The 19,890-nt window shown below is 28.3% G+C and overlaps 1 protein-coding gene across 3 annotated transcripts in view; it reads right to left on the reverse strand.

Moving 5' to 3' along the window:
* Positions 1–19,357, reverse strand: part of LOC129961581 (rho guanine nucleotide exchange factor 17-like) — a 378,738-nt gene extending 359,381 nt beyond the window's left edge. For 2 of the 3 annotated variants that reach the window (XM_056075079.1, XM_056075077.1), the window contains exons 1-2: positions 5,099–5,720; positions 2,016–4,286 (exon numbers count right to left, since the gene is read on the reverse strand). In XM_056075079.1, coding sequence (XP_055931054.1) covers positions 2,016–4,253 — 2,238 coding nt within the window. In that variant the 5' untranslated portion in view covers positions 4,254–4,286; positions 5,099–5,720. Of the gene's footprint in view, positions 1–2,015; positions 4,287–5,098; positions 5,721–19,302 lie in introns of those variants that run through there. The other variant, XM_056075078.1, reaches the window with a different exon arrangement.
* Positions 19,358–19,890: the final 533 nt, after the last annotated feature.

Below are 19,890 nucleotides of genomic sequence, written 5' to 3' on the forward strand. Positions count from 1 at the left end.
TTAATTTTGTTATATAAAACTTAAAGAATCTAGAATAAATTCTGTATTAGTGGTATTACCAAACTTTAGTCGAAATGTAGTTATAAATGTCTAGTCACAGTATATTTAAAGTTAGGATGCAGAAAGAAAACTGCTTTAAATCCTTTTTAAATTATTGCCTTATATATTTCTTAGTTTATAATTCTGCACAACAGTACAGATCAAAAATAAAGTTTGTAATCAGAGAAACGGAAGTCCTCAATCTGTTGCGAATGAGCTAGTGCGCATGAATTCAAATTTTGCTTAATTGTTATAATTTCAATGCATATGTCGGTAGATAGTATTAAAAAACAGATATGCCCAGATATAGTTAAATGTATAATGGCTATACAACGTTCTCTTTTTGAAAACGGTCGTACAATTATTTGCTTATCATTGTGAAAACATGTTAGCAGCTATTATTACAGTTTCAATATTTTGTATATATCAATTAAAATTCAAGATATATAGATTTTTAACGACAAAACACTATGTAAAAAATTCTTATAGTAAATATTTGAGTTTTGATAAATTAATGATTAACATGCTTAAAATTATTAACTATTAGATCTTCTTCATACTTGACATCCAGTATATTAAAACTGATTTGCTACTAAACTTAGATTTGCTACTATTGATTTGATAATTTATAAAATTACATTCTACATTTAGAAACTCTTTACTTTTGAATTATAATTATTATTTCCTTCTATGAGGATGGAATTCTTTTCATTTATTAATTATTTAATACCTAGATTTTTTCGTAAAGATAAGTTATATTAGTTGAATTATTATTTGTCTTTAATCCTGTTTTCCCTTTTGTACAAAATCATTTTAAACATCTATGATAATATTTATTATCCTTAAATAAGGATCTGACAATGAAATATGTTATATATCTTTTATTTTAAGAAGGAAATATATATTCAAAAATATAAGTTTAGAAAACCCGACTAAGCGTATCGTACAACATATAAAATTATTTTTAAGTTGTAAGCTTTATCTTTTAATTGAGTGGAAAGACAAATGTTCCTTCCAATGATGCAACTATCATCACTCAAAATGTCATGATAAAACTGAAGCTTAAAACAAATAAATGTAGCCAATATATTTACAGATACTAATATTTACCCTGATATCTTATGATATGCAATATTCCTTCAATATTATATGAGATTGATATCCACAGGAAAAGTTTCCTAACTAATAACTTTTATCCATGCATATACACTTCAATAACATAAAGAGAACATATGAATTTACAAGAGTCAAATTTATTGGGTGATATTGTATATTCATTCATAAGTATTCATTTTTTCATATGGCAAGGAATCGATATTTTTAAAGGAGATCAATTCTTTATCTGAATGGCATAGGCCATTGATAGAATTTATATAGAAAGAATAAGTTTTAATAACCTTTGTTTTCATTTCTTTCTATTGTTTTACAAAATAATACACAAGTAATTGCAGATATTGAGAAATAAATTGTTTCACTTTAAAGTATTGAATATCAGTAAGTGAAAAATAATCTAAAAGTTCTCATTTTATACACCACGTAAAGCATTAATCATTACTTCATCGCTTATCAAGGGTGTATAACGTTTTTTTTCTTCCTTAAGTATAAGGTATAATCATTCTGTCACATTTATCAAAGAGATTTATAAATAAAGGCGGCCTCTTATACTTTGATAATTGGATCGACTGGTATGATTGGAAACGTAAAGTTCATTTAAGTCAAAAATATAACAGACATTGATTTAAAAGCGTTCATAAAAAAATAAAAAAATATACCGTATGTACTAGATATGTAATACCTACATATTTAATTCTATTTGAATCTAAAATTCAGGGGTTTACATCTTATGCTTCTATGTAGATAAATATATTGAATTATAAGAATTTTTGGCTTGAAAAAATACCTTATAAACTTATAAATTATTATATATTTTAGATTTAAGTATCAGATAATAGAAAAACATTTTTAAATGTACTTACTTGCTGTGCATTCTGCTTTAAAACTTTAGAAATGAGATTATCCACATTCCAGGCACTAGAAGTTTTTACTGAATCACTGTGACTTCTAATATGAAGAGTTGGTTCAGACACCGTTCCACTCACAGATGTTGATGGAACACGTAACGATCCATGTTCTTCATTGTCACTAACAATGGGAATATTCGCACTCGTTTTCCGTTTAGGAGCACCATCTACTACAATTGAATGAGTCTCATCAAAAGAATGGCTTGACGAACGAAGCAACGTTCTTGGTCTTTCTGATTCTTTGTCAGAAGAAGAGGCTTTCTGGGTAACATTATCCAATTCTTTTAAAAAATCCAAATCTTTGGCATATGAAGGTCTAGGTTTATTGAAAGATTTACTCATCTCTTGCTCCAGCATTTCCCCATATGGTCCTCGAAGCCGTTTCTTATAAAATCGCTTTTGTTGAGGTGGTGGTGATATTTGGTTAGCAACCACATTCCGGTTTGGTTCTGTTCCAGGAACAGTCATGGCTCTTATTCTAGTTGGACTATTCCTATCACTGCTTCGAAGGTCTGACGATTTTTGGCTTATGCCTGGAGCTGATTGAAGTTTCTCACCAGGTTTGGGAGAGATTGCCTCTCGATATGAGTTTATTGCCTGCTTAGAGGCTTCGTTCTCTATTTTGGAAGACTGTATGAGTTTTAAGAAGAGACTTTCTTTTCCATCCAAAAGTCTAGCAATTGTTCTGATATCCTCCTCAAGTGGGTTTTCCGAAGAATTTGGTAAGACCGGAACACTTTTTGATCCGTCAGAGTGATAATAATGTCGTTTTTCGTCAGAATTCATTGACTCGTTCGTTGTTTTTCCATTACTCTTATGAGATTTCTCTGTTTTGTTATTCGAAGAAATTTCTCTGTCGCAAATCTCTATACCAGCTAAGCTGCGTTTTCTGGGCTCAGATGAATGGACATGTGAGGCATCAGTATCTTTCTTGTCTAGGCTCTTTCTGCGTTCTGTTCGAGAAGAGTTAAGTGACCCATAATTGACAAAATTCAAATCAAATTCTCCTTTTTTAGAAGTATTGCTATTTTTTATACTTCCTTTTCGGCTTCTGGGAGGACTGTAGAAGTCTTCATGATTCTCACTTTCAGATTCATGAAAGTTGTTTTTATTATTTCTATTACTCTTCAAATCTTCTTTATCGACATCTTTCTTATAATTTCCAAAATTTTCTCTATCTCTATTTGAATTATTTATATCTGAATCAGCTAATTTATAACTTTCTCTATAAGGCTGAAAATTTATATTTAGGTCTAAACTTGCTAAAGTTCTTGGTTCCTTGGCGGATTCCAGTACTTTTGTTCTAGGTAAAGTAGCATAGCTTGCAATATTATTTTTTCGAATTGGTTTCGGTAATTTACTCACTTTATTTTTAGAAATAATTTGATCTTGGTTGGAATCCACTGAAGATAGATCCTTAAAGGACTTATTATATGACAACATTAAGGAATTTTCATTAGGCAAAGGATCCTTCCAAAAAGAAAAGTTACTCATAGGTGGAGCTGATCGTGGTACAGTATATTTTGGTGCTCTATGAGGCGATGGAGGTGCAGATGCAGGCCTCAATCTTTCGGTAAGTTCTCTCAGTTTACTATTAACAGGTTTTTGTAAACTTTTGACTGGACTTAAATCCAAAGAATAAATATTTTCCTTTGTAAGGATATTGTTTCCATGAGATAAATTATCTTTTGACAATTCTAAGATGGATTTCGTTTTCGGTGGAGGAGGTATGTCATCAAGAAATGATCTTTTACCAGTACAATTTATACTTGTGTTTGTTTGAGGCTGTACAGATACACTGCGGCGCAAGGGAAAGTGCATATCATTTTGACAAGAATTCGGATTAGAATCCCTTCGTAAGTAATATTTCTTTAAATTCATATTAGTAAGTATAGTGCGCATTTGTTCATATTCATCAACAGCAGATTTTCTATCATCACAAAGTGAAATTTCTTTCAAGAAATTTTCATCAGATCCTTTGTGGGGCAATTTTCTTCTCCCTAAAGTCCAGAAAATAGGTTCGGTTTGTCTAATTTCGTGTCTCGGAATTGTTGGGGATGACGGCCAGGAAGGAGATTTAATTATCTGTGGGTCTTTTATGTTTCCAAGACGAGTTACTTTTCTGACTTCAGGATTAAATGTTAAATGAAGGCTGTCACCATTTTGATTTGAAGCGAAAGTCTTAGATTCCATTTTACTTTTAATGTCTGAGTCAATAATAATTTCCTGAAATTAAAGTGATTGAGTTTTTAACAAGTAGGATAAATCATAAATAAGCTCAATAATTAAATGTTCCTCTATGTTAAATATCTAGAGTTTTTTTTTTTTAAATTTCAGAAGATTTTATGAAAAAAGTTATAATTTGCAGTGTTTGATACAAATAACTAATAATAAGCATTAAACTTTGGACAATGGGAAGATGGCAAATCTGAAACTTATTTTGAAGCAAAGTCAATAACTACTTGACAAATTCACCTATAATAACCATTATGATCTTCCGGCATTTCCGACTGCTTATCACTACTTAACAATAAACTATATTTCCATCACAGTTATTTATCTAAAACAAATGCAGCCCTTTAATTAATTAAACTTTCATTTTTCGTATTAAATATTTAACTTTCAAATTCGGCAATTTTTGTAATCTTTTTTCAATGCTTTTTACATAAGTCAAATCAATCTAAATCAAAATCAATTTCTTTTAGATTTACAATAATTTAAAACTAAACATTTCTCATAAACACAAAAAATATATATAATACATTCTTAAAACTTCTAAATTTAGTTTCCTGAACACTCTATTAGTTATTATTTTCATGAGGATATCGTTCTTAAATAAATAATAAATATATTTCACATTTTTCTTCGTAAGACGATTATTGACTGTTTTTATTTCTTATGGATTTTAACTAAAAGAAAAGAATAACCGCTAAGAAAAATATGAAATATGTTTATTATTTATTTAAAATTATTTCTAGCGTGAAACATCATTATCCATACCAAAAATTATTGAAAATGATAAAAGGTTTCCACAGTACCTGAATCAAGTTCCCTTACCGCTTTCGCCTACGTCAAACAGTTCTTCCAAACAGAAGTTCCTGTTACTCGGTTCGCCGTTAAATCATGAGTAAAAATCAACCATCTAGCTCGCCACTTTTCAAAATAAACACTGATTATTCTCTTCCAAGATTTCGTTGCATCAAGACATTGTCTTTAACACACTTCATCCTTTGCACTTTGAAACCAAGCAGCTTATTCATGAGAAGCAACAAGCTCACGCAGCTTCTGGACATGGACCGTTTTTTGACCCTCTCCAAATGACGCGATTTTGGCGACAGAGTTTCGTAGTCCCGCTTAGATTTTGGTCGACTGAGGACTCTAGTGCATTCTATTTCAGGATCAGGGGTTCTCGGTGGCCCTTTCTCCTCTTCGGATTGGGTGGAGAGCGTTCGTCACAGGGCACCCTGCCAGGAAGATGCTGTTTCCGAACTTCATCTTCTTCACCTAACCCTGACATCGCTCAGGCTTCCGCGTATCAAAATGTCATGTTCCACAGGAGATCTCGCTGGAAAAGCAAAGACTCGAGTCAGTGACACAATATGAATGATAATGTTATAAGTTTGAGAGCGCGTTCGTATTTATATTTTATGATGAATTTTTTCCACCTGGAAATTTGTGGTTACTTCTTCTTAAGTGTGGTAATCCGAAACTAATTCTGATATATGCCTCGACATTCCTTGCGGGATGAAGTATTGAGCATCGTTTTTTTCACTATTTCACAAATTCCTGTGGTTTTTTGCCCAGTAAATCACAAATAAATAAAATAGCATTTTTGAGATATGATATTAGTTTAAATTTATTTATTCCTTTTATTATTAAATTGCATAATATGTCTAGTTTTTCTCGGAATGGAAATATTCTCATGTTCTTATTAATAAAAAAGTAACTACTGAATTAATGATCTGAACTGGTGTTTTTTACCAATAAATGGAGATAAATAAAATAATATTTTTCATATTTAGTTATTCTTTTAATTAATAAAATTACATAGTATGTTTGGTATTTCTCGTAATGGAAATGTTTTCATGTCTTTATAATTAAAAAGTAACTACTGAAGTAATTCTCTGAAATAGGTTTTTTTTTTTTTTTTTTTTTTTTGCCCAGTATATCAAGAAAAAATAAATTAATATTTTTGAAATATGATATTTAAAAAAAATTTATTTATTCTTTTTATTATTAAATTATAGAATATTTCAGGACTTTCACTAAATAGAAATATTTCCATGTCTTTATTAATAAAAAAGTAACTACTGAATCAATTGTCTGAACTGTGTTTTTTTGCCCAGTAAATCAAGAATGAATAAAATAATATTTTTTTAATTTTTTTTTATTCTTTTTATTATTAAATTACATTATGTCCGGCATTTTGCGGAACGGATATTTCGAAAAATACTATCATACCTTTATTAATAAAAAGTAACTATCGTATTTATTCTCATAAGACCTTTACAGGTACCTTCCTAATGCTGATACATTCCTGAATGAACAAAATTTGTGTATTATTTCAAATGTTTTTAAAAAACGCAGTAAGCAATTTTCTACAATAAGTCCTGTTTTTAAAGAGTGATAAAAAATTTAATTTAACTTTATAAATTATAATTCTACAGGGAAATTATTAAAATTATTTAAAATATATGCAATATTTTCATCTAACAGGAATGACCATACAAAGATTACGTAAAATAGGAAGGTATAATTTTTAAATAAATGAAAACTCAACTTCTAATGAATTGCCATATAATCTTCATTAAATTTCCTTATATTTTAAGATATGTTTGAGTGAATGCTTTTAGTCAGTTCAGACTACAATAAGGGCAGTAATAATTATAACACATTGAGTTTATACAGCCTTATTTATTATCTAATTTTCACTCCCTTAAAATTGCTCAAAACAATTCATTTAGAAATTAATGAAAATGATGCGAAATTAATATATTCCGTGAGTCATGTCATTTTAAATAAATTAGTTTCACTTTTTAATTAATTTCATTTTTAAATTTACATTTTGATGTGGTTCCTAATTCCATTAAGCATTAAAAAATGCAGCATTGGTAAAATTTCTCAAACATAATGAGTTTATAAAATACTAAACTTTGTTTTATTTCATTTATTTACGAATTATCATCAATACTTTTACATTTTTAAAACACGAATTTGGATGTAATTATTCTATTTAGACTCTAAATTCAATTCTTTACAAAAGAGAATTGGAAATATCGTTTTTTTTAATGAAAGTATTCAATAATTCCCTTAAAATATTTCTATTTTTAGAATCACTTAATGCTTTTCAGAATTGAAACAATAGGATATTCTTATAAAGCATTATTATCAATATTTGATGAGGAATTTTACTATTGGCTGATAAAAGAAATTTTTTAGCATTTTGCATTGCACAGAAACAAAAAACAAAAAAAAAATCTAATTTTTTTTTTCACTTGTAGGAAAAAGATATTTTTGCTTAAAAGTTTCAGTATTTGAACAAAAATAAAAAAATATATATATAATGTCTTCAATGATTTGATCATCAAACTCACTTTTATTCATATAAAATTTTTATTTTGTTATATCTCAAGAAGAAAACTTAGAAATAATGAGCAATTGTTTTCTTGTAAAATAAAACATTTAGACTTCATAAATATATTATGATTAGTGAATTCTCATGAAAAGATATAGGAATATTTAAAGTATGAATACTATAGAGACAAAAACGGTAGAGAAATTCAACATTCGAGAAATGTCTGGCACTAGATGAATACAAGGAAGGAAGGTAATTGTTGTGGCTTATTATAGAAATTCATATTTTTGCAAAATTTATTAGCAATAATAAATTTTGCAAAAATATGAATTTTTTAAATAGCAATGTCACATTTCTTCATCAGAAACGCAGTTTTTGAATATTATTATAACGCTCTCCCTTGGCTATCAATATTCAGTTCAAATTAAAAGAGCATACATCATCTAAGTAATGCCAGAGACTTTGCCAAATTTCAATATTTTTTAATAAAATGTAAAATTAGAAAAGATATGTAATATTATTGATAATTCAAATAAATTAGATGTAACTATTTTTATTTACCTTTTTTTAATCTATTAATGCAGACTTGTTTTATATAAATTATTTATCCAGAATTCCAAACTATTCATTCTCTTTAAATCTCTATCTGTTTTTTTTTTAATTTTTGTCTAATGAAAATGCTAAAACGTAACAGCGGGCATGGTCTCTCCAAAACTTTTTCGTATACTTTATAATAAAAGTGTTGTCTCAGACAGCGCTTTACATGGCATTGGCGTACAATAGACATAAAATATTAACCCTTGTAGTAAATTTATTTTAAAAGTAATTTATTAATTATTTTAAAGAATCTACCATGTCATCTTTGGCTAATATTTTAGCGATTAATCCTTGGCAAGCCGTTAACAGTATCCGAATATCGAATTCATACTCGTTTTTTCAAACCGATTATTGTTGTTGTCATGTGACTATTTTAAGTCAAGTTTTAATGCGCAATAGCTTCTGAGGTTAAGACTCCTGAGCACCGGAGGGCAGAAGTCTGACTTCTAGCGCATATGAAGATAGCACACATACGCACTCGCTTGTACAACCTCTTTTTACGAGGGGGATCATTCACGCATCTCACAGATAGAACACAGGGTAGAGAAAAACCATGCCTGAAACAGGATTCGAACCCTTGACATCGAGATCACGGAGAAGACGAGCAACCCCTAGGCCAGGACGTCGGTTTCAAATCGATTGAAACAAACTTTTGACATAAAGCAACACTTCTAGTCACAAAATTCTGTATCAAATGTGATATATTTAAGTCATTGGATTTTTGAGTTATCACGTATACATATTTCTGAAAGTAGAGACCTATAGACGGACAACCCCTTGTTGGATTTGGTTCAAAACTATAGATGCTAACTCTGTGTGCCAAATATTATCTATGTAATTCTTATCTATGTATTACATATTATATAGTATGTACATATATTGTATATATGTATGTAAGTATCATCTATGTATTTTTTTTATAATTTTGATTATTTTAATAGCTTTCCTGCATTAAATTTGGATTATTTTTTAGGGAAATAAAAGCAGCTTTTTGGGAGACTTTAGAGAGATTTATTACTTATTCTAATTCAGAAATTCCTCATATTTATAGATTTTTTTTTACTATGGATTACTAATAATTTATGGTGATAGGCTATTTCGCCTGAAATATTGATTGTAATTAACTTCAATTTTATTCTCTTATACATAACTTGAACTTGAAGTAAAGTAATTTAATGCAGCAAAATGCAACGTTCAATAAAACTGTGCAATTTTAATAGCTGCACACCTGTTCTGTACATTGCGTTCATAAACTTTCTTAAAGAAGTCGAGTACCATGACAACACTTTTTCTTAATTAAAAAGATAAATGTATTGATAATTTATCTGAAACTCTTTCCAATACATTTTTTTTAATATATATAGAATAAGTATAAATTAAATATTTGTATACATATTTAAAATTAACATTTATTCAAACCAGTACTTCATTTACTTCAGGATATTTTATTCTATTCACATTTTATTTTACTTTCCACAAATATTTTTGAATATTATTAAAAATTTATTAATAATAATTATTAATGATTTCTTAAATATATGGACATTTGATGAAGAAAATGAATGATGAATGAATGAAGATAAAAATGTTTTTCAAAACTTCTGGAGTGCTAATATCGTTTTATTTTTTTTTTAAATGAATACCCCAAAAATTAATGATAAGTTATTACTACAATTATTAAAAATAAAACATTTTTTTTCTTTCAAAAATCGCAAAAGCTTAACTTTTACATAAAAATACTCAAAGTAAACTGAAACTGCAATTTCATTTATAATGCATTTTAATAATAAATGTTTAGAATTTTTTTTATTTTATATAATAATCCCTATATTTGATATTTTTCTTATATTGTTTTCTACATTTCACAATTTTATGATTTTCGTTTTAACCTTCTGGTTTTTCAAAAAGTTGTTTTTTAAATACCTGGTAAAATCTATTTTCTATAAGTATTTTTATATTCTTTATTTTCTAGTTTTGAATGCATTCACCAAAGTTTGCATATTTTCCCAATTATGTGACAGGAAATTTAAATTTTAACACTTAAAAAATCCCCAAGAATTAGCAATAAACTGAGGAAGAATCTCCTAATCTTGCAAGGTCATGTGTAAACCGAAATTTTATATCGGATGGATTTCTCCAGGTTTGTATTCATATTCTAAACAATTACATAAATTTTCATATTGATGAAAGTCACCTTCTATTAATATTCTATAACTTAAGAATTATAACAGTCACCTGAAAGTTTCTATGATAAAAGGCATAAGGAAAAGGAAGATATCTGTGTTGCCAAAATAAATTAAATAAAATAGTAATGCATTAAAATTTCAAAATTTAGTAAAAATCGTATGTACATAATTATGAAAAAATATTTAACTCTTACGATTATCAATTTTGTAAACATTTCATTTTTAGTCAACTAATGAAAACTGATAATTAGAATGACTTTTGCATTCGAAAGTTTACCTAATGAAAATTCTAAAGACTAATATTGGCTTTCCTAAGTATTGATAGAATACAAAATGTGCCAAACACAGTTCCTCTATTCTCACTTAAATCTCTAATGTAACAGAGACAAATTATATTGTCCACGTATTAAAGCGGGAACTATTCTGAGTTTGACAGTCCCATGGAGAATAATTCATTAGAGTCTAGCTATTAAATTAATTCCGCTCACACGTAATCCATGCTTGCAGCATACTTATCGCACTTCACAGCGCTATAGAGCCTCAACTCTGTAATAGTTATGCACTGAGAACAGTTATATAGTTCAAACGGGAATGATGATCAATAGGGAATAACACTGATCAAATTTTGAACGATTGAAATATTTACATCTTCTGACTTATGTAAAATTTAATTAAGCTTTGTAAATATTGTGGGCACATACTTTTTTTTGCTTTAGATAACACGATTTTGATGCTAACAAGATAGCTAAAAATCCCTTTGAACTGGATGAATAAAATTCGGGCTTTTACAAAAAAATTTGTAGATTCCTGACAAATTTTGAACGAAATCCATTCAAAAGAAGTCAGTCTATCTGGCTTTACGAATAAAATTTAACGCGATGATAACAAGATGAAAAAAAAATTGATAAATAGATTTAATATCTAAAGAGTGGATACGTATTACATTTGAAACCAAATCTGTCTAAAAGTTAACCCTTTGTCGGTATGTATTTCCATAAGCATATAAGCTCTATAATTCAAAAACAATGAGCTAATTATATGAATTTTGGTAAGCAATTCCATTCTGTCTCAAATTTTGGTATTAAATGGTTGGGAAAAAGAATCTAAAATGTATATTCGGTGTTCTAATGCTTGCGTTTTAACCAGCAACTAGTCACCGAAAATTCCTCATCCTATAGACTCTTTTGTAACTATTGTTCGCTAAAATAATACAAAATAATATTATTAATACAAAATACAAAATGCGTTTAACAATGCAAAAGTATATTTATTAGTTTCGGCCACTTCGCTAGTTGTTTTTAACTGTTGTAGTGGCCATAGGATATAATTTTTGAAGGAATTCTTTTTTCTTTTCTTACTTAAGTATTGCGTTATTTCTTTCTTTTCCGATTCTTGTATATAAAGAGAAAAAAAATGATGCAAACAATTTCAACCATTAATTTTTAACATTGAACCAGATTCACTTGATATATCAATGAATCTGAAATTTTAACCATTTTATAAAACCCGCTTTCCAAATTCCTACCTCTCTGGAAATAGTATAGTTCAAAAACGCAGTCAATTAAAGTGGAGAAACATGACATGCTATTTTTTATACCAAAACTGTACGTTTTTGTCAAATTATAAACAGAATTCTTCAAATGGATATGTCTGTCTGCCTGTCGTGTGAAAAAGATAAATGCAAATAGAATAAGCTAAATTGAGGAAATGCAGCCTATAGTTTATTACAAGATTTGTAGATCTGTGTCCTTATTTGGAGAACTCCGTCACATTGTACTGATAATCTATCAATCTGTTCTTTGTACTCTTGTGGACACTATAATTAAAAAATACTGCGATCCAGATAAATACAGTTTTATTAGTAGTTTTGTCATGAAAATTATAAATTTACATTTATTTGTGAATTAAATACATCAATGGTTTAATTGTTTCATTTTGCATGTGTATTGAGCTCTAAAATATAATACACAAGATAAATGAAATTCAGTATGTGCTCTTTATGCCAGAATTGCGGATATACATCAAGAGTCAACCTAATAATATATTTAAAAAAATAAGACTTAAAATGAATTAAAAGTGATTTAAAATTCAGAGTCGATTCACTTCTCGATGGTATGAAATTTTCACTAAAGTACCAAATAGTGTAAATATATAAAAATGTAACTTCTGCCGGTTTCCTTTTTGACATCATGTTACAATTATTTTCCAAAAAACATTTTAGTACGTAGCCATCTCTATAATATTATGCTAATTGTACTATATTTTGATTTGAGCTTTTCATTCTTTATTTTGATTTGCCATTCACAAATAAACTAAGAAAAAACAATGGATTTAGTTTGTTCTTTATTGAATTTAAAGATTCGGCTTACAAACTGGTTTGCATACTTTTTTCCAATGTATGTATATTTTATATATATTAACTTTGCTGGCCGTTATCCATTATTCAAGATGTCTTCGTGTTTTCTGCAAAGTAGCTTTCCCTAAGGTGTTCCCCATACAGAATCTTTCTATCAACTATGGTGTGGTCGCCAACAAAAAATGGTACACCTAATTAACATTGTTAATTAAATACTATTTCGAATTTATTTCCGTTAAGGAAATCGAGATTTTTCTATATTTCGATTCAATAAAATTTTTATGTATGTACATCATATTTCGTTTCAAAATTCGCAGTAGTTCTTGAGATATACTTAAATTCATACAAACGATAACTGCTGAAAAATAGTCAAAAATAATTAAACCTTCCTACATTCAATCTGACCTGAAATCAAATTTGGTATCGTCTGAATGAAAAAAAAAACATTCATTATTTTTAAAGAAACCATGTTAAATTAAAATCGCATGATATGACAATAAACTAAATATTGAACTAACTGTGATAATGTAATGGCCATAGAGACTAGTACTTCATGAAGAACAGACCTTTAAATAAAAATAAACTTACTTAACATACAGCCCCTCAAAAAGTGGGCATAGCAAATCGATTACCGGAATTTTACAATTTTTGTGAATACTTCAAAAACTATTTGGGATATGCGCACAATTTTTTGAATTCCAGAATTTCAGTGTGTCAGTATGACTCCCACACAAAAATTTTAATATGTTACAATCCATTTTTTTCCTACATTCATGTCTAAAAACTAAGAAAAATATTAAATTTGTGTTATTTATGCATTTATCTTGTGATTTTTAAGAAATAAGATAATTTTCTTTAAGTGAGTGAAAAAAAAAATTGAGAAATATATAACAATTTCCAAGATATCGCTGAAATTAAAAAGATTCGTTTTCATTTAACATTATATTTGTTAATTTTAAAACCTTATAATTCTCAACATTATCTATCATCAGAATTCCATAAAATTTTATCGAGAGGCCAACGAGGCCAACTTCCTGAACACAAATCGATTCAGCGAAGAATATTGATAGTCGTAATGGAAAAAGTTTGAGATATTAGTTAATTAACTTGGCTAATCAGTTTGATGTTTGGAATAAGCCTGTCCCTTCGGATAATTTCCATCAATATCAAATTTGTGAAGATGTGATAACAAATTAAAAAGTTACAAAGGCGCTCCTTTTTTTTTTTTTTTTAGTTGATGACTGTATGATCCATTGTTGGAAAATAAGGTCCCTCTTAATGTGGTTCATCCATAATCGAGAAATCAGTACTAAGTTGCTAATCTGTTTCCCTTGTTCCCGATATGCCCCACCCATGAGTAAATTAAAATATTAAACGAAATAACATACAGAGGCAGTCAAAACATGTATATTTTCCTTATAGATTAATCCCTGTCTTGCGTACACATTGAATAATAGACTTCATATAGTAGACCCTGTATAGTGATAGACGCAGGAATCTTTTCTATACCCATAATTGTTGAAGAAGTAGCTTCATTATATCATAGAGGATCTTCCCTTGTGTGCATCACATCTAATATCATGCATCTCACGCTTGTCTTGTAGCCAAGTAATTGTCAAGTTTTTAATAGATTAAATTTGCACTCGCAATAACGTTGAATTTCGGTAGCATTTTCAAATTTTAAACAGAACTTTAGAAACGTATTTCTTTTTCCCAAATGCCATGCATGCTTCAGCGATTTTGTGCTGCTGCCATAATCACGTGTTACATAGATGCTGTACTGATAAATCATAATAGTACCAACATCTATTGGAGAAACTCTGTTATTATATTATATTACTAATTCACCCCCCCCCGAGGGGGCACCTCAAAATGTGGATGAGAAGCTTCCGGCATAGTGGTTGGTTATCGCCACCCTGGAGGGTACACGAAAAGGTGGAGGTCTGACTCCTGCCATTGATGACGGGACGTACTTCCTTAGGGAAGGGCTGTACAGGGCCAGTGATGGTCCTTAGGACTCAACTACAGTTCCTGCCAGTGCTGCTGTTGCGGCGGCTCGGTCATTCAGTATTATTTTTCCGCGTGACTTCGGGCGGGTTGGAGAGTCAATGATATGACTATACTAATAATTCCATTCAACTTCGAAAACAGTGTACTGAATATGTATTGTATGTACTGAGATGTATTATAATATGTTTACATTTTTTGATAAATTCTGTGATAACCATAATTTTTATAGATATAAAAATTTTCATTCATAAATTTAGTTTTACTTGTTAAAGTAAACTAAAGAGGATTTATTTTCAAAAGGATCGCATCTTCTTAACGGTTTACAGATGATTAATCTGATACATGGATGAGTGCCCTTCCTTCTTGTCTTTGAACTTCTATCCTATACCAGCGAGAGGATTGGCCCCGAAGAATTTGACGAACGTCAAATTTTTCAACAGTTATCAGATAACACTTAAGCTAAAAACCCTCTTCTAAAATGTCGCCAAACCACGCCAGCGTATATATGGCGAGGAATTTAACGTGCTCTAGATAAAGGCGCGAACCAATGATGCTTATTGTAGAGATTTGATCTAATATAGCCTTGAGCATCATGCAGTTTCACTGAAGTTGAGAAAATGCAATCAACACAGCTGCTAATTGAGTGTAGGATCGATTCCAAACAAACAAAATAATTTTAAATACCAGCAAATTATTGAATATATTCTGATACAACCGTTCCAGGAATATAAATTCTGAAATTTCTAAAAGCTATTATATCAAACATTTAAAGGCCCTTTCAGTATAATTATTAGAAATAAAATATTTTACTAATAATTCTGTATATTATATTTAATTTACAAATTTCTGACTCACCGTGGTTATCGATCGATCTCACCAACGTTGTAATAATTAGAGGAAAGAATATTACTATAAAAAGTTTCTTTTTATTCAATATTTACTCAATCAAATATTTTAAGCCTTTTTCAGTAAAATTGTTAATAATATAATACTATAATAATAATTCTGTATATCATATTTAATTTCCAAATTTCTGACTCACCGTAAATATTGAGCGATCTCACTTAAAACGTTGTAATAATAAGAGAAAAGAATCTCACTATGAACGGTTTCTTTTTATTGAATCTTTTCTCAATCATACATATATGGAAGGTTTCGATATCCCCGACGATTTTTATTTAAAACTAGATTTAAATTAAATTCTGTAGGTCGAATTTCAGTAATGTTCACCATTAAAATTGAAAAATTTGCTTACAAAAGTGTTTATACTTTAGCAACCATTTGGAGCAATTTTTTTCACTTAGAGCTACTGAAATTCTTTTAGAATTAATTTGGAAGAAATCACTGGGAAAAACATTTCTCTTGAAGTAAAGAAATTCAATACATAAAAAACTTATCGTACATTAACACAACACTAAGAATAAACCCACCTTTTTTGAGGAAACTCTAGCTTATATGTTATTTGACTATTTTTAGTCTAAGCTTCCTAATGTCTTTATTCCTATTGAAAACACTTTTTATTAAATCTTCCGATGGGAAATGGCCATCTGTTTACTACTTTCAAAAATTCTATTATTTATCAAATAGTATTTTGTTTTCAATCTCAAAGAAAAGCAGTCTTTTATAACTGCCATCACAGAGAGATTTTTTGTAAGATCTCTATTTCGTAAGAAATATTTAACACTTTATTTCTGTTAGTGATTTATAAAACAATTAGAGACATAGAATTTTAATATTTAAAACATTTCTTACTTAGTTTCAATCTCACAAAGTGTATTCAAATATTTTGAAATGAAGATATAATTTTCTTATTATTAATAAAAATATATCAAATTAATTCTTTTAATTTTGTAAAAAATGCCTCTAGATTTAAATAATATTAATAATGGAAAATTTCGAAAAGAATTATATTTTATCAAGATATATTAATTAGTTTGATTATTGCTAGAATTTTCATTCTTGGAGTAAAGAAAAAAAAATGGATTTTATTCGAGAAAAGAACAAACAATGATTATAAAAGCGATGAATAAACTGACAAAAACGTGCTTAAAATTTTATAGCAGAAGAATTTCAGTAATGCTTTTAATTAAAAACACCACAATGAATACAGAAGCATTTCAAGAAAATAATAATTAAAGGATAGAAAAATAAGTTGCCAGAGAAAGATAACTGGAATTCCCCAAACATGCGATATTTAACAAACAAAAAAGTAGCACTTTTAACAGTTCATACAATTGCAAATACTTACGTATTTTTTTTTAAATTTGAATACAGTATAATATAATCAGTGGATGTAAATATTATGAAGGCTCGAATAAAAGTTCTTCTCCTGAGTGTTTTCACATGTTATACCAAGAAATTATATATATTTTTAAAAAAAAGGTTTTAGCATATATAAATTAGATTTTAAATATTGTATTCGACAATATTTCAGGCATTCATTCTAGTCTTGACCGAAAAGCGTTTTTTTAATCAATCGTTAGGATTAGAGCAATTTTTCAGCTAGAAAATTGATTTAAATTACATAAAGAATTATATTTTATATTGTTTGAATCATTAAAAAGTAATTCTAAAACACTTCTAAACGAAGTATAAATTTTTATACTGTCCAACCTGGTCCTAATTATCAGATATAGATAATTGCACGTGTTTTCATTCAAAACAGATGTTTTCCACATTTTCAAAACTTTACTTCTAAGTAAATATTAACGGTGGTTTTGAATAAACACGGTATATTTATTACCAGACCTTCCTCATGTCGGTCATTGTGAAGATCTATAATGGAGATATTCAAAGCTTTATGCATCTATCCTGTTTAGTCACAAAGGAGTGGAACATTTTTGCTAACTATGCCAAGAATATATTACTAAATATGACAAATAGGATAGGAAATACTGTATAGAAACTGAAACTTCTTAATTTCTTGATAAGAAGATATAATCATTCAAAAGCTCAGGATCTCATAAGATTTTTGAGGTTTTTATTGGGTAGAATTAAGATTAATGCACGATCGCCAATGTTGAATTATTTTGGGATGATTATCGCCAAATGCAAACGGCAAACCTATTTGTAGTAGCTTTAAAAGCCATTTGAAAATTTAACCATTTGGTTAATCAAAGAAGGCGGATATTTTATGAATTTATCGATGACTGGCATGATTTTGACATATTTGGCGAGAAATTGTACATTAATCCTAAGATTTACCTATTTATGGATTCAAACAATATAAAAATATAATTTTTTTCATCATTTTGAAGATTTTTCCTATTGATATGTACATTCTTTTCCAGTGGTTTAGAAATGATCTATTCTTTCATAATTTGAGTGGACATCAGCATAGATGTAATATTTTTTCATGTATGTGAAGTTAAAAAAACCAAGTATAACAACAAAATGAGTTACAATAAACTTTCTTCTGTATAACCCAGCAGGATCTAGAAATACCTCACAATTCTAAACCTAGTCAACGTGTTTATGAATCCAGAATAATATAAATTATTCAGAGAATGGGCATATCAAGGCTTTCGGAATCGCAAAAATTTTAAAACTTAATTTATAACAGGTTCAGAACTCCTGTTAATATAGAACTACAAAAAATACTATTTCTAAATATTTTATATCAAAACATAAGACAAAATTAACTTAGGCTAACCAATGCACCTATTCGTAAATGGAAAAGACAGTTGTGAGAAATACAAAAATTCCCATTTAAAAATTATGAAAATTTAGGATTTTTTACTGTCTCTAAGAAAGTGTAAGACTAAAATTCACAACTAGTTTCAATACAAAAAGGAAAGAAAAATACAATAGCATTAAAAATTATTCAGATTTCTATATAAATAAACTTACAGTCAAAGAAGTTGCAAACATCAAATAACTTAGAATTCTAGTTGAAGAAAAATTTACATAGTTATCACTATGTAATTTATTACCTTTATATTAATGCTGTGTATCAATGTATTTATTTTAATAACTCATTAACGCTATACGGTAACCTTTTCCAAAAAAATTTTTTTTTCTTGGAGCAATAGCATTTAAAGTAATGTATTACTTTTTTTCAAATTGTATTACTAAATTGATTTTGATATTTAAAAAATTCATTTTTCCAGTCCTATCATTTTAATATTAAAAAAGATTAAATATTTGTAGTTTTTTAAACTTTTATAAAATGTTTAATTCTGCATGCTTTTTAATTATTTCAAGTAATATATATTTCTAACATTATTACAAATAAAAGTTAGAATTGAATTTATGATCTAATTCTATATTTAATTTTAATTTTTTGTAACTTGACCCCCAAAGAATGTAAAAATTTTTAATATTTTTAATTTTTACATTTTTTAATAAAATAACTAAAACTCTTAGACCTAAACTCACACGAGTTCTTATAGTATATGCATGTGAAAACATCTGCAAAAAAATTCAAGTTTTTGTCTTGAACAGCAAAAAAAAACAACCCTTAGGGAATAGAATGCATATGCTTGAACAAAATTAAGAGGAAGGAGAAAATGCACTTACCGTTTGTAAAGTCATAAATCAGAAACTAATAATGCTTTTGGAGCTCTAACTTTTTAATAACTTGTTTCCTAACCTATAAAATACACAGAAACACTTTTTAACCTAAAATTGATTATTTAATTTTTTTTCCCGTTTTCGAAATTTGTGACTGCTCAATATTAATATCAATGACTACAAACAAGGACACATAATTCAACTGAATATTTTCATAAAAGTTTTGAACAGAATACATGTATACAAAATAATTAACACTTTCACAAATAATAATAGCAGAAATTAAAAATAACCAGCTTTGTACATAGTGTCTTCTAATCCTTTTTTAGTTTTAAGCCGGCGTAATTTAACAAGTTTGATTTATTTATTTGTTTATTAGAGCTACTTTATATTTCACTAATTTTAATCATATTTCGAAAATAAGTTTTCCTTTAATCAGTGTAATTAACTAAATGTTTTGTTATTATCAAAATTTGATTTGATATTCTTTGCAGATACTAGTATTTTCAGAAAGTTGATTTCCAGAAATATTATTATTTTCACTATATTACTCTTCAAAATATTGTGCTTTTTAACAACTTGTTAACGCTTCGA

This window comes from Argiope bruennichi, chromosome 2, assembly GCF_947563725.1.
Source record: "Argiope bruennichi chromosome 2, qqArgBrue1.1, whole genome shotgun sequence".
Lineage (NCBI taxonomy): Eukaryota > Metazoa > Arthropoda > Arachnida > Araneae > Araneidae > Argiope > Argiope bruennichi.